Source organism: Dreissena polymorpha, chromosome 2, assembly GCF_020536995.1.
Source record: "Dreissena polymorpha isolate Duluth1 chromosome 2, UMN_Dpol_1.0, whole genome shotgun sequence".
NCBI classification, from domain to species: Eukaryota; Metazoa; Mollusca; class Bivalvia; order Myida; family Dreissenidae; genus Dreissena; species Dreissena polymorpha.
In genome coordinates, this window is record NC_068356.1 from 117,213,541 (window position 1) to 117,228,824 (window position 15,284).

The window sequence follows — 15,284 nt, forward strand, 5'->3', positions numbered from 1 at the left end:
ACTCTGTGAAAAATCATCCGACCAGAACTGGCTGATAATATGCACATCTCCTCTTGGTAATGAAGCTTCCCATAAAGTTTAATTGAATTCTGGTTATTAGTTGTTGAGAAATAGCCCGGACAAAATTGTGCACGGACGGACAGACACACAGACGGACAGACAAAGCGGCGACTATATGCTCCCCCTAAATTTTTTTTTAGGGGAGCATAAAAATGTGACTTCTATAGTGTTTGATCACAAGGTTTCTCTCTGGTCACATAAGGAAAACTGCCCCACCCCCCTGGCAGCCATGTTTTTATACCGATCAGGACCATTTGCGAACTCATCAGAGATATATATTAAACCAATCTTTTCACCAAGTTTCATGATGATTGGGCAAAAAATGTGATTACTAGAGTATTCACAAGCTTTTTGTACTATAAAAATATAAGAAAACTGCCCCCCCCCCCCCCTCTGGCAGCCATGTTATTCAACTGACCGAACCATTTTCCAACTCAACTCTCATATCAAGGAAACAAATGTTCTGACCAAATGTCATGAAAATTGGGCCAAAAATGTGACTTCTACAGTGTTCACATGTTTTCACTATATACATAGAGAAAAATGCCCCGCCCACTGGCGACCATGTTTTTTCACCGATCTGGACCATTTTCGAACTCGTCAGAGATATCAATAAAACCAATGTTTTGACCAACTTTCATGATGATTGGGCAAAATTTTTGTCTTCTAGAGTGTTTACAAGGTTTCTCTATAGCCAAATAAGGAAAACTGCCCTGCCCACTGGCGGCCATGTTTTTCAACGGGCCAGAACCACTTTTGAAATCAGCCAACTTATCATTAAGACAAACATTTTGACAAAGTTACATGAAGATTGGGCATGAAATGTGACTTCTACAGTGTTTACTTTTTTTACCTAGTGACCTTGTTTTTGACCCGGCACGACCCAGTTTCGAACTCGACCGAGATTTCATTTGGACAAAGCTTCTGACCAATTTCATGAAGATCGGACAATAAATGTGGCCTCTAGAGTGTTTACAAACAAATGTGAACGGTGGACGGATGGACAGACAACGGACAAAGACCGGTCACAAAAGCTCACCTGAGCAATCAGGCGAGCTAAAAAGCTTGGAGATGACAATATTGTGAGTCACTCTTTATTCATCAATCCCGTTGTCCACCACGAAAATTGAGAAATCCAGTTATACTTTAAAAATTGGTTCAGGCACTTAAACAGTACCCTTGTAGAGCAGTGGTGGCTTATCAACATTGGTAGAATGTTTATCTTCACAATAAATAGAAATCTCGGTCACTTGCATCCAGTAACTGATCACCAGGTCAAATCTTAATACAATCTTGCAACCACTCAAAACGCAACATTTAATACTCTATAAGGTAGGTAACCAGGTCCAGGCTTTGACAATTGATGTTCTATATCTTAAACTCAGATGAGCGCTTTAGGGCCTTCATGGCTCTCTTGATGTGAAAATACATGTGTACTGCAAACCCCAACCAACTGTACACATGAAATTTGAAAGTAGCTATACAATTAACTCAAGTTTTCAGATTCTTGAGTAGGTAGAGGAATTTCTAATAATAATCAAGAATAAGAAGATGTCACCCATATAAATGTTGTCTGGACTAATAATATTGCGTAAATACCCCAGCTCGAGTTCATACAGTCATGTGGCTTTGCAACTTACCCTAGCCTTTGTTGTCTGCTTTAGACCAATGGCCGGCTGGCTGCGAGGAGTCTGAAAGTATACAAGTGAAATGATTGGTCATTATATTTATTTGAAAATCATTAGTATGAAATGGAATAAAAGTAAAGAACAAAAGAAAAATAAGAGTTCACAAGAGCTGTTACCATAGGATGACATATGCCCCCTATAAACACTTTGATAGAAGTTATGAGCATTTTTCGAAACCTAAACGCAGATTTTGAAACCTTAACGCAGACCCTAAGTTCAAGGTCAAGGTCACAGGGGTCAAAATGTGTGTGTGTATGAAAAGGCCTTGTCCATATACACATGCATACAAAATATGAAGGTTATATCTCAAGGGACATAGAAGTTATGAGCATTTTCGAAACCTAAACGCAAAGTGTGACGGACGGACAGATAGTGCAATCACTATATGCCCTCCTTCGGGGGCATAAAAATCTGCCTCCAATATCAGATGACATTAGTCCCTTGAATGCAAGTGCCATATTGATATATTTTATGGATATGCATTTTCAGTTTTAAGTCATAACCTTTGATAGCATTCAAGCTATATTACATCATGAAAAACTTAAGAGTATGTAAACTAAAGTTGACGAAGGGGAATAAATCCGTCACAACACGAAACAGAGCCATTACCCTTGAAAGAGACATTGAAAGTACAGAATAGATGTATTTTAATTTTCATGTGAATACTTAAGACCGAATTTATGAATTTGGACTTGTTACAGAACAGGCACTTAAACCGTGTCTCTGAAGGACTTAGGAACACACAAAGAGATGGACAGGGTCTATTTTCATATGCTTTCATAGGGGGCACACAATTCTATGTATAATACTTTTAAGTAAATTAATCTTATAACAATAATCCAAATGGTTTCACTAGATGGTGATTCATTTCATGGTAAAAATAAGTGGATACCCAATCATACAGATATTTATTACTTTGTTGCTAGATGAAAGACTGAGAAATAATAATCGCACTTTATATATAATTTGCAATTTTGTTTGCTGGTTTTTATAGTTGATTTTTCAAAAATATTTTGTATATTGAAATGTCAGAGGTAATGTATTGTTAATTGCAAACGTTTCTAAATTGTTGTTTTACATACTTATCAAACAATAATCACCTTTTTTAACAGGCTTAACTGTATTAAAATTCATATGCCCCTTTAACCTAATACATGTTTTTAGTTTTGGAACATGTCCATGCATAACAAAAATGATAACTCTAGGATTGAAACTAGGTATCTGTCAAAAGAGTGTATTCACAAGTTGAAACGTGATAGATGATGTAGATTGCATGATTCAAGCCCTCATAAATCTCTTTAATTTAAAACTTTCCACTTTAAAATTTCAGTGAGCTCTTGAAAACCAATAAGAAAGGCTTTGCAAAACAAACACACCTAAATCACAATAAAAACGCTTATTTTTCATCTTCAAAACCTATTTCACAAATCACAAAACTTGTTTTCAACTGTAAAAGGATGGGAAGGAGGAACAGATTCTCACACCAACATTGACACAAAAGACTTCATTTGCATGAAAAAGCTATTGAAGGTTGAAAACTGATTAAACTTTTTCATTACTGACAGTGTCAATGACATGAACAATGAATTTTCTAAAAGATCCAAGTTAACTTTGAACAGCATTTCCCATGGAGTCAAATTAAATGACCATTACTGTGACCTTTGTTGAAGACCTTTGACCCATGACCTTTGTTGAAGACCTTTGACTCAGGATGACAGTGATTAATGCATGTCTTGATTAAGATAGGAGAGAATTCACTTTGTATGATCAAAACTTGTTTAAAGCATGATGATGTTGATATAGTTTTGTTGTAGATTATGATATAATGATAAAAAGCAACATCTAAAAACCATGAAGTATGAGTCTTTAAAATATCCACTCAAATAACAATATTTAATCAAAGGGCTGAAGGCACTGAATTTATTTGCTGTTGTATAATCTTAGACGCAACTCAGTTTTCAAAATTATGTTATAGCTTTTTATATCGCAAGTTTTAAATGACCACAACCCATTCAAATTTATAAAGAGTGTGTCTTGTGGAGATGTGTGTAGTTTTCAAATCATTGATACAGCTAATCAGTATGCACAGGCTAATCTTATTTGACATGCATTAAGCCCCATTTTCCCTGAAAGCAGCCAATATGTACAGATTTCAATGATAAACACTAGACTGGTCAACGTTGTCTTACAAGCTGTTAAATACACTGTGTAGTGTACCAGTGAGAACAGGCAGATGAGGTGGTTAAACCAAACGCTTTAAGCATTTGTTGTCTGCTAAATTTAACTAGAGTTATCCACACAGGCAGTCATGGGTTTGGATGTGGAAGGAACAAAGGTCCACTAAGGTCCTAGAAGGGACTTGATTGACATGCTTCAGACAAAATAGAGAAACACTGACGATTTCCTGATCATGCCAAGATGTCGCAGACTAGTCGCTATGATTTTTACTAGTGCTTCTTTATCACGCTAATTCTGTCCATAATGCCTGCCAACCAACCCCTTACTCAAACTGTTCCAGGTCCTTCCTGGGTTCATGCCTGGGTGCAAGTGGAAGACATGGACTGATACATGAATGTGTGGAACAGTATGTGTATGTCTTAGTGGAAATGCGTATTACCTTACGTGGCACCTACCTGGTGGGCTATGTTCATACGAAGTTCTTGTGTACTTTTGACAAATAGGGCATCAAATATTCAGGACATGGTGAAGACTTCGAGAACCAAGTATGGACATGGCCTGGTGTGAGGGGGACATTTTTAATGCAGGGCAGTGCATTTAGATTTAAGCGCTTCGCACTCTATGTACAAGGCCCCCATACTTGTTGATGTTAGTTGTAGCCAAACACAAAGCGAAAAGACGTTCGGGAAGCTGGGATGTTTAAATCCGGAAATGTGTCTGGACTTGATACCCAGGCGAAACGATGACCATGGTAGACCATGGTCATCATGGTTTTTGATGGTTGACCATGGTATTTGATTGTCAGCCATCAAAAACCATGGTGGAACATGATCAGGAACATAGTTTGCCATGGTCACAAAAAACATGGACCATTGCCAGAAATGGTGACCATGGTTAACCATGGTCGGCAATGGAGACAAAAGACAGACCATGGTTGGACATGGTCACAAAAAAACATGGACCATGGTCGGCAATGGTGACAAAAGACAGACCATAGTTGGCCATGGTAAATTAAAACATGGAACATGATCGGCAAATTTACTTTTATTTTCATTATAGTGTTCCCATGATGTTTAATGTTCATTTACATAAAATATGCAATAATGTTAATTGTTGTACATGTTTGTGTTCTTGATATCATCTTAAACTGTTCTTGAAATAAGATGGCCTTAAAACTTTCTTAAACTGTGCTTTTAATTCTTTCAAGAAATATTAATATTATTGCATATTTTATGTAAACGACATTCAAATACCATGGTCAACCATCAAAAACCATGATAGACCATGGTCTACCATGGTGATCACTTCGCCTGGGTTGCAATGCTGTTTTTACAAAGGAAGAATATTGTGTGCACAGGAAGTTGAAACAGAAGCAAGCTGAATGAAGGCACGTGGTTTATGTTATATTTGGAAATGTATGTCTTGAATAAATTACCGGCTAAACTGATCAGCCATTGGTTCCATTTCAACTTCTTTGGCACTGTGTTCACATATGTTTCCCAATTTTGCTACATTTTATCACGCTTTCCTCTGCTTTATGAATGTTTTTGTCATCAACAGAATCAGAAGCATAACCAATCATTTCATCCTCATTAAGTGTTCACCAACATGCCCATGAAGTGTCAGCAATTCTAATGATTTTATTACAATGTTGAATTTTATCTTTAAGTTCTTTCAGTAATTCAATGGCCCTGGACACATCCCTTAAGGACAATGAGCCTTTCCACACAAGTGTTCAATGCCAAAAAGTTAATTATTAAAGTAAAACTGCCTTTTATTTCTAGTTTTGGTAAGAACAAGATGTGTTTGTGAAACACAATGTCCCCCTATATGATGTTTGACCTTGAAGGATGACCTTGACCTTGTGAAGGATGACATTGACCTTTCACCACTCAAAATGTGCAGCTCCATGAGATACACATGCATGCCAAATATCAAGTTGCTATCTTCAATATTTCAAAAGTATTCATAAAATAAGCGATTTGGGCCACATATATTTGGCCTCTGACCTTGAAGGATTACCTTGACCTTGACCTTTCACCACTCAAAATGTGCAGCTCCATGAGATGCACATGCATGCCAAATATCAAGTTGCTATCTTTAATATTGCAAAAGTATTTATAAAATAAGCGATTTGGGCCACATATATTTGACCTCTGACCTTGAAGGATGACCTTGACCTTGACCTTTCACCACTCAAAGTGTGCAGCTCCATGAGATATACATGCATGCCAAATATCAAGTTGCTATCTTTAATATTGCAAAAGTATTCATAAAATGAGCGATTTTGACCACATATATTTGACCTCTGACCTTGAAGGATGACCTTGACCTTGACCTTTTACTACTCAAAATGTGCAGCTTCATGAGATACACATGCATGCCAAATATGAAGTTGCTATCTTCAATATAGCAAAAGTTATTGCAAAATGTTAAAGTTGGCGCAAACAGACCAACAGACCAACAGACAGGGCAAAAACAATATGTCCCCCACTACTATAGTGGGGGACATAAAAAGAACTATCAAGCCTGACCTTTTTCCTGGAATTCTCCAGGAAATTCCTGCAGAAATTCCAGCAGTTATCATCAGCCTTTTTCCGTAACAAACATGACCACTTAAGACCGTGGTGCCGTTTTACAAAGGCCATATGACTATGGTCTACCATGGTAGACCATGGTCATATAACCATGGCAACCACGTTTTGTTAAATGGCACCACGGTCTTTGACCATGGTCATCATGACCATGGTATTTGGCCATGGTCAACCATGGTCATAATGACCATGGCCAAAGACTGTGGTGCCATTTAACAAAACATGGTCTGCCATGGTAAACCATGGTCATATTTCACCTGGGTAGGTTTATATTCTAATCATTATTGGATTTGTTATTGAACTAATAAAGACTTTTGTGCAACTTCATATTTATATACCAAGAAAGAAATGGGCATATAATTCAATGTTTACAGCAGATGCCAGAAGAGTTCTTCTTTCCTCCACAAATAGTCTACTGTATATGTATATATATATTATAGATAGGCAAATAACCCAGCGCTCTCTCCCCTTCAACAAGGAAGGAAGAGACTCTTAACGACTAAATTAGTGTTGTTGCAATTTTACTGACTGCGCGAACATTCACGTTCTGAAGATGTCATCATTGCTGTTATTGTTGTTTATTATTGTCAGTTGCACATTTAAAACCTTAGTTAAAGGTCGAACCTAGTTTGCGCTTCTCGTCTTATTTCACAACCAAACTACAATTATTAAATGGTTGCCAAGATTTGACAAATGTCAACAGTTAATAACATGCACAAATTATGTTCTTATCAAAGTTAAAAAGAAACAAAAGTTCCGTGGTTGAAGACATATGCCCTCCCAAACAGGGCTTTGAACAAGTGACCCCAATTTCAATAGGGGTCATTTACTGCCCAAGGCCAATGCACATGGGAAGTATCAAGCAAAAAGGTCAATTCGTTGAAGAGTTATTTATCAAATACAATTTTCACACCTGTGACATTGATTTTGACCTTTGACCTAGTGACCCGAATTTTAATAGGGGTCATCTACTGTCCAAGACAAAGCACATTGGAAGTATCAAGCCAATCGATGAATTAATTGATGAGTTATTGATCAGAAACATTCATAGTGTGACAGTGACCTAATGACCCAAATTTCAATAGGGATCATCTACTGTCCAAGGCCAATGCACATGGGAAGTGTAAAGCCAATCGGTGAATCAGTTGAACATTTATTGATCGGAAATGATTTCACTCTTAGTGTGACAGTGACCTTACCCTTTGACCAAGTGACCAAAATTTCAATAGGGGTCAGCTACTGTCCAAGGCCAAAGCACATGGGTAGTATCAAGCCAATCGGTCCCTCCGTTCACAAGTTATTGATCAGAAACAAACTGGTCTACAGACAGACCAATTGACCGACAGACAGATAGATCTACATCCAGCTAAACAATATACGGCCTTTTCTTCGAAGGGGGGGGGGCATACTCGTTTGAACCCAAAGAAAAATATACCTCTGTTGATGGCAAACATATCTGATAATTAAACACCACATATATATTTTTTAAGACAATTTTTTTACCTTTAAGAACAAATACAGCAAAATGTCATAACTTCAAACAAGTACTACACAGTGATGCCAAGAATAGCCAAAAAACAACAAACTTTATTCTGATACATAATATCACACAAGAAAGTGAGCTTAAAAGCAGGGCAATAACAAGCCTGAAGACTATCAACATCTAGTTTGGCTCCATCAGTATCCGAAATAAAATTGGGGAAAACCATACAGAGTTCACTTATACATAACGAGAGCGCCGATGGCGTTAAAAGCATAGGTGCAAGATACAGGGAAGAATGGCATCACGTGGTATAATGTAGTTCGATATCGCCATCCGCGAATTTCTCAAATCAATAATTTCAAACAATTACCGACTATTTAAATAGATAATCTTTCCATTTACATCAGTGTTTGAAAAGCTTATGAAAAATAATTACCCAAGCCTTTCAAAATTTAAGCACGGACAGATCTGTATCAAACTATTCTTTTCACAAATGAAAATAGACGCTACCCTATTCGTCTGCGTTAAGAATTTGTCGTAAAACTTGTGGTAAGCGTTAGATGCAGACATGCACAACAGATTGAGTTCTGAATACAGATTTCTGAATGCAGATTTTTATAGAAACTCCTCACAGCAGTTACTTCCCTTGCTTCGCCCGGTCAGTAACTTCTAGTATAAGGGAGGCCACTGCGTAGGAGATTGAGATTTATAGTGCAGATAGAATTGTTTTACGAACGAAATTTGTTTTAGGTTATAAGAAGATTTTTTGACATAAAACGGTCTTAGAAAAATTCACTAAAAACGGTGTCAGCAATATTCTTGGAAGAAAACGTTAGAAAAACGTTTCCAAAAAAAAATTGTAAGAATGACCATATACTAAATTAAATAGATATTTCGTCTGATTTTTGATCAGGTAAGGCTTCATAATGGGCAACCGATCGATGTGGATTTTCGAAATGTGGTATATACCATAAGCATAGGTGCGTTAACGCACCTATGCTAAAAATTAAATATTTGCAGTAAATTTGTCTCTAAATCAGTTTAAGCATTTGTTTCATGCCAAATAAAGAGAATAGAGCTGTTACATGTAAGTAGAGAAATGAACAGTTTGAAGATGTAATATTTATTTTACAGATTTATTTATGTTTATAATGTTCTGTTTCATATAAGTTTTATCAAATATTATTCCAAAGGTACTATAATCAAGCAATAATATTTTCCCCTAATTCAAAGTAACTTGATGCTATTATTCCAAATTCAAAGGAATCGGTCATCTTCCCAAAATGGCAAGAAAAGTCCTGAACATTTTTTTGAATGAACACATCACAATTTTTGTTTAACGAAACTTGTCTATAAAATTTATATGTACTAAAAAATTAAAATGTAATTTAAAGCAAACATTAATAACTGCATTTGTTGTCTTAACATTGAAGAAAAGCTTTAATTAAGGCAAAAAAGAAAAGAAGTTGTGCTTAATTATGTTATACACAGTAAATGATGTTTAAAGAATGACCTTTACGTCATTAAATATTACCATTTATTTTCACAAATGTGATGCAAACTTATTAAATAGGAACATGCTGTAGTAGTATTCTCATTATTTGATTTATTATACTATTTCTTCCTACTGATCAACAGCCTATATTTCTGATTTGGCAAACAGTTCAATATAAAATGCGTTAACTCTTTCAATGCTGGAACCGAATTTTGAAGGCCTTTGCAAATAGTTTGGATCCAGATGAGACGCCACAGAACGTGGCGTCTCATCAGGATCCAAACTGTTTGCTATTCTGATAGTATTCTTTGAAAAAAATCGAAGAAAATGCTAATTTTAAAAATTTAGCAGACGACATTTTAGCAGACAACAAATTTCCCAGAATGCAAAGGGTTAAACAAAATAAATGTTGTATCAATTGCATTTACTTATTAACGTCCTGGCCCAACCATACCTGGTATTCTATTTTTTCTTTTTATTTTGACCTGCAACCCCAACCCAAAGAAAGTTTATACCCATTTGAGTCATATCATCTTATTGTTTACAGATTATTGCCTACACATATATGTCTAATCATACCTTAATTCTAAAATGGTACCGTGCTCTGTCAATCCGCACCAAACCAGGTAAATCCGTTAAGAACATTGAACAAATCATCAAGTAATAGTTTTGTTACATTTTATATGAAACTACCAATTTTCATGCAACTTGAATATGTTCATGTTGTTTTTCACTTCTTTTTTAAATAAATCAAACTTAATTTTTTTTGGTAAATTCTTGAGTGCACCATAGCTTCTCAAAATTGCTATTAAACATTGCTTATTAGACAAATAGGGTATGAGGCAATATAATGACAATTATGTAACAAACAAATTTAAGACAAGGATGCAAATACAACATCCTAGTCATAAATTACTGACACATACATTAATTAAACCAATGTCCATTTTCCTATCTAAGGGTGTTGTGATCAATTCCTATTTTCAGTCACATTATCTTCTGCAAGTCCAGGTTTTCAATGCATATTTGTTCTGCATGTGAAGTGTGCAGGTAAATTTTCATAAAAATCAATATCCGTCAGGCAATATCTGCATCGTTAATTGAAGTAATGTGAGTCAGAAGTTTCACACTGTAAAACAAAACTCAATCAATACGTTTCCGCCCAGAAACCATACACTTCCCTAGCTTTCAGTATTCATAAACTGCATTTCTTGGCTCTTTAATTTATTAATTTATTTCCAATTACTTGAGTCTGTGAAATAACTCAAACTATAGGACACCAGCACATTTATAATATTGAAACAGCTGTGACACATGCAAGTCTTTTCTAAAGTTCTCTGTCAAAACATTTAATAATATTATCTGTCGTTCATTTTCTGTAACTTTAAAAAATCTTCAAAATTAAGAGATAAGCAAAATTTGATTAAATAAAAGAAAAATCTTCAAATCAAGTCGTCAACCACAGACAAAATCTATCCAAACATCTTGAGTTTTTCTTTCAACCACCACCTCCAAACCCTATCTACCTGCACTATTGTTATTTCATAGTTTAATAGACAGGTGATAAGCTTGAAAACAGAAAGCCAATGTTCTCTGACAGCATTCTTTTGTTCCTAGGTGTTCAGGCAAAGCCTGCAGACTCATCCAAGAAGAGAAATGTTGTTGATGAAAATACCATGATTTCTGCAGGTTGCATGCCATGATAACAGTCACACCCAAATTCCTGATGTTGTATGCAGACACAATCCTTTCTGATTAAATTGAAGAAAATTTAATAACACCTTTTAAAGGGACCTTTTCACAGAGTTTGGCATGTTTGATAGTTTGTCTTTAAAAGCTTTAAATTGATATATGTAAATATTAGAACTAAAGAGGTCCAGAACAAAACAAAAATAAAGTTTAAAAAAAAAGTAATCCACACCTGGGCTCGAACCACTGACCCTTGGAGCAAACGTCTTTTGCTAAAACCACACGGCCATCAGTGCTGACATAATAATACTTGTATTTTATACTTTATAAGCAATCCAGGAAATGTCACAAAATATAACGATAAAAACAGAACTTTCCAAATTATACAATCGTTTCGCGTTTGTAACGATTTATGATTTTCAGGTTTTTAAATCATCAAAAGATACATATAATGGATATTTAAGAGCAGCGTAAGTGTTCAGTATTACAGTTTCCTAGAAAAAAAGCATAAATACAACGAAAATTTGCAAATCTGAAATTAATAATCTATAATTAATTTTAAGAAACCCTTTACAGAAGTAAATGGTTGCATAATTATGAGAAATTGTAAATAACACCATTAACTTAAATGTGTCTGGAATACTAACAGTTACACCCACACTAGTTTGAGCAGTGCAAACATGCAATTTAAAGGGATCTTTTCACGCTTTGGTAAATTGACAAAATTGAAAAAAGTTGTTTCAGATTCGTAAGTTTTTGTTTTAGTTATGATATTTGTGAGGAAACAGTAATACTGAACATTAACCATGCTCTAACATGGCCATTATATGCATCTTTTGACGATTTTAAAACCTAAAAATTATAAAGCGTTGCAACGCGAAACGATTGAATAATTTGGAGAGTTCTGTTTTTGTCGTTAAATTTTGTGAAACTACGAAGATTGCTTATATAAGGTATAAAATACGTCAAGAATGTGTACTCGGCGGAATAGCTCAGTAGGCTAAAGCGTTTTTACTTCAGGACTCCAGGGGTCACTGGTTCGAAACCTGCTCCGGGCAATGTTCTTTTCCTTTTTTAAATTTTTTTCTTGATTTTTTACTGGAGCTTTTATGATCCAATGTTTACATTTATCAATATAAAGCATTTAATGAATAAGTTAAAAAAATGCCAAAATCTGTGAAAAGGCCCCTTTAATTACAACTGACGTTTCAAATGAAGTAACAACAAATATAAAACAGAAACAACTCTGATAAATAACACCATAAGTATTTTGCAATTGCATTTCAGTGAAATGCGGAAATGGAACTCATCCCCAATCCCACCCATTGACAGTGGCTGCTGTAAGTGATGCTGGCAGACTGTTGGTGCCAGCAAAACTGCAGAACAAGTGGATGTGAGAATGCAAGTTTCCTCTCTTAGCAACTAGCAGAAACCATTGTCACCACAAATTAAAATTAAATGCTTCCTGAATTGGAAGGATTTAGTTTTGTGTATGTTTTGCGTAACAGCAGTAAAAATACTTTAATAATGTACTTTAATTCATACAAGAGCTGTCAGAGGACAGCGCGCTCGACTATTTGAGTGCTTGACAGTATAACGTAAGCCATCATGGGGAAATTGTTCATATTCAATAATTTATTAGACGATCTTTCAAAAATAAAAAAAGGAAAAAAAAAAACAAAAACATTTGGGGGTAGGGGGGGGGGGGTGAGAGGGGGGTATAATGTGGGGTGGGGTAATTTATTAGATGATGTATTGGGGGGGGGGGGGGTTGGGTGGAATCCATTGTGGTATTCAGATAAGTGTTGTTTTGTCAAAGTAATAATAACATGTGATCATAAATAAAGAAGTTATGGCAATTTAAGCAAAATGTTCAATTGTCTAAGTGTAAAAGGGGCCATAATTATATCAAAATGCTTGATACAGTGGTCTGCTCTTGTTTATAGGTTGGGGTCATGTTGGTAAACAAGTATGCAACATATAAAAGCAATATGTCAAAGGATATAGGAAATATTTGGGGTAGTACGCAAACTTTAACATAGCTTTATCAATAATATGCATATTCTAAGTATAAAAGGGGCAATGTTGGTAAACAAGTATGCAAAATATAAAAGCAATATGTCAAGGGACAATGAAAATAAATGGGGTAGTACGCCAACTTTAACATTTGCTGCATATTCTAAGTGGAAAAGGGGCCATAATTATGACAAAATGCTTGATAGAGTTGTCTGCTCTTATTTATAGATTGGGGTCATGTTGGTAAACAAGTATGCAAAATATGAAAGCAATATGTCAAGGGACAAAGAAAATATTTGAGGTAGTACGAAAACTTTAACATTTGCACGCTAACGCAGACGCTAACGCAGATGCTAACGCCGACGCGGGGGTGAGTAGGATAGCTCCACTATATATATTTTATATATAATAGTCGAGAAGATTGTCATTGATCATTACAAGGTTTAGTGTGACCGGATGGATTTATTTGATAAATTCTGGGAACAAATCAAATCTTTGCCATGGAGGTTGTGGGCTTGACAATCGTTGATTACTTGCAGGCATTCCTAACTATGTGGGATGAATGAAAAGAAATCAGGAGAAGAACAGTAAACCAGAACACTGGCTTATGTAAACACTATCAACAAAGTTCCTCTTCTGCTTTGTTTCATTTGTTTTGAAGACTTCAAGCAGTGATGCCTATTAATTTTTTGTTTACTTTTAACTTAAATAGCATTTTTGTACTGAGAACTCTCTTGATACATTTAGGTTCTTTCTAAGGAAACCAACATTAAAGAATGAATCAACAAGCGAATGAATTAATCAATCAATACATCATTTCCTAGATGGCCATCTTTGATTTGGCATTACAGAAATTAAACAGCTTGGTAATAAGTGATAAGATGGAGTAAACAATGCAGTCCAAAGGACAACTGTATACTCTCCCCAAACTAATTCCTGATGTAACCTTGTCCTTGATATGGCCTGATAGATATTCCTTCTTCCTTACCAATCATCGCAATGCATAAACAAGAACACCATATAGCGGGGGCCAACGCTCGGGTACGGGTGCAGTTTTGAATAAACGAAAGCTTGTCAGAATTTTTATATTAGAGGTCATAGTGACCTTGACCTTTGACCTATAGTGACCCAAAAATGGGTGTGGCGTGTAGAACTCATCAAGGTGCAGCTACATATGAAGTTTCAAAGTTGTAGGTGGAATCACTTACATTTTAGAGCCAATGTTAAGGATTTAGCACGGCGGACGCCCGATGGCGGATGACGAGCTGGCTATGACAATACCTCGGGTTTTCTACGAAAACAGCAGAGCTAAAAATCAGCCAAGTTTCTTGAACATCCCTCAAATTAGATATAATATTTAGAGTACCGTAATTACTCTAAATTTTCTCAAAGTTTTCAGACACTTAACTGTATCAAATACTTTTCTATATGTTTTACTTTATGATATTGGGTGAACTAATAGCTCGTAACCAGTATACATACTGTAAGATATATATAAACCCAATAACGCAAATATAATAGTCAATAAGTCACCTTAAGGCATTTGTCTGCCAAGTTTTATGATCCTAATCCAGTTGATTGCAATGTCACCAGATAATTCTGGTAAAAATGCATCGTAAAAAAAACTGTCAGAAAATTTAGAGGCATTTACTATGGATGAAAACCTGTATGTCCAAAAATTTAGAGTCACAAAAAGTAATTATTTTGGCATAAAAGGGGGTGTTCGAACATTTTGAGTATCCAAAAACAAAGAGTACTTACGGTAAAAATGAAATGGGAGGCTGGTATATTTGACCTTCCAGCATGCTTGAACTTGAGTCAGCATGCATTAAGCCCCATTTTCCCAGCTCATATGACAAAAAAGGGATTCTTATAATCCACCTCCCACTTCAGGAAGGTGATCAATTTAAAGGCAGAAAAAACAAGCAATGTGTTTGTGAAACACTATGTCCCAATATATTTGACCTTTGACTTTGCAGGATGACCTTGACCTTTCACCACTCACAATGTGCAGCTCCATGAGATACACATGCATACAAAATATCAAGTTGTTATCTTCAATATTGCAAAAGTGTACATTA

General features: G+C 35.6%; 1 protein-coding gene across 4 annotated transcripts in view; it reads right to left on the minus strand.

The window, feature by feature from the left end:
• LOC127868663 (ras-GEF domain-containing family member 1B-like) overlaps window positions 1-15,284 on the minus strand; it is a 128,049-nt gene that overhangs the window by 45,508 nt on the left and 67,257 nt on the right. For 3 of the 4 annotated variants that reach the window (XM_052410600.1, XM_052410599.1, XM_052410602.1), the window contains one exon: window positions 1,701-1,751. In XM_052410600.1, the coding sequence (XP_052266560.1) occupies window positions 1,701-1,751 (51 nt within the window). Of the gene's footprint in view, window positions 1-1,700; window positions 1,752-10,424; window positions 11,015-15,284 lie in introns of those variants that run through there. The other variant, XM_052410601.1, reaches the window with a different exon arrangement.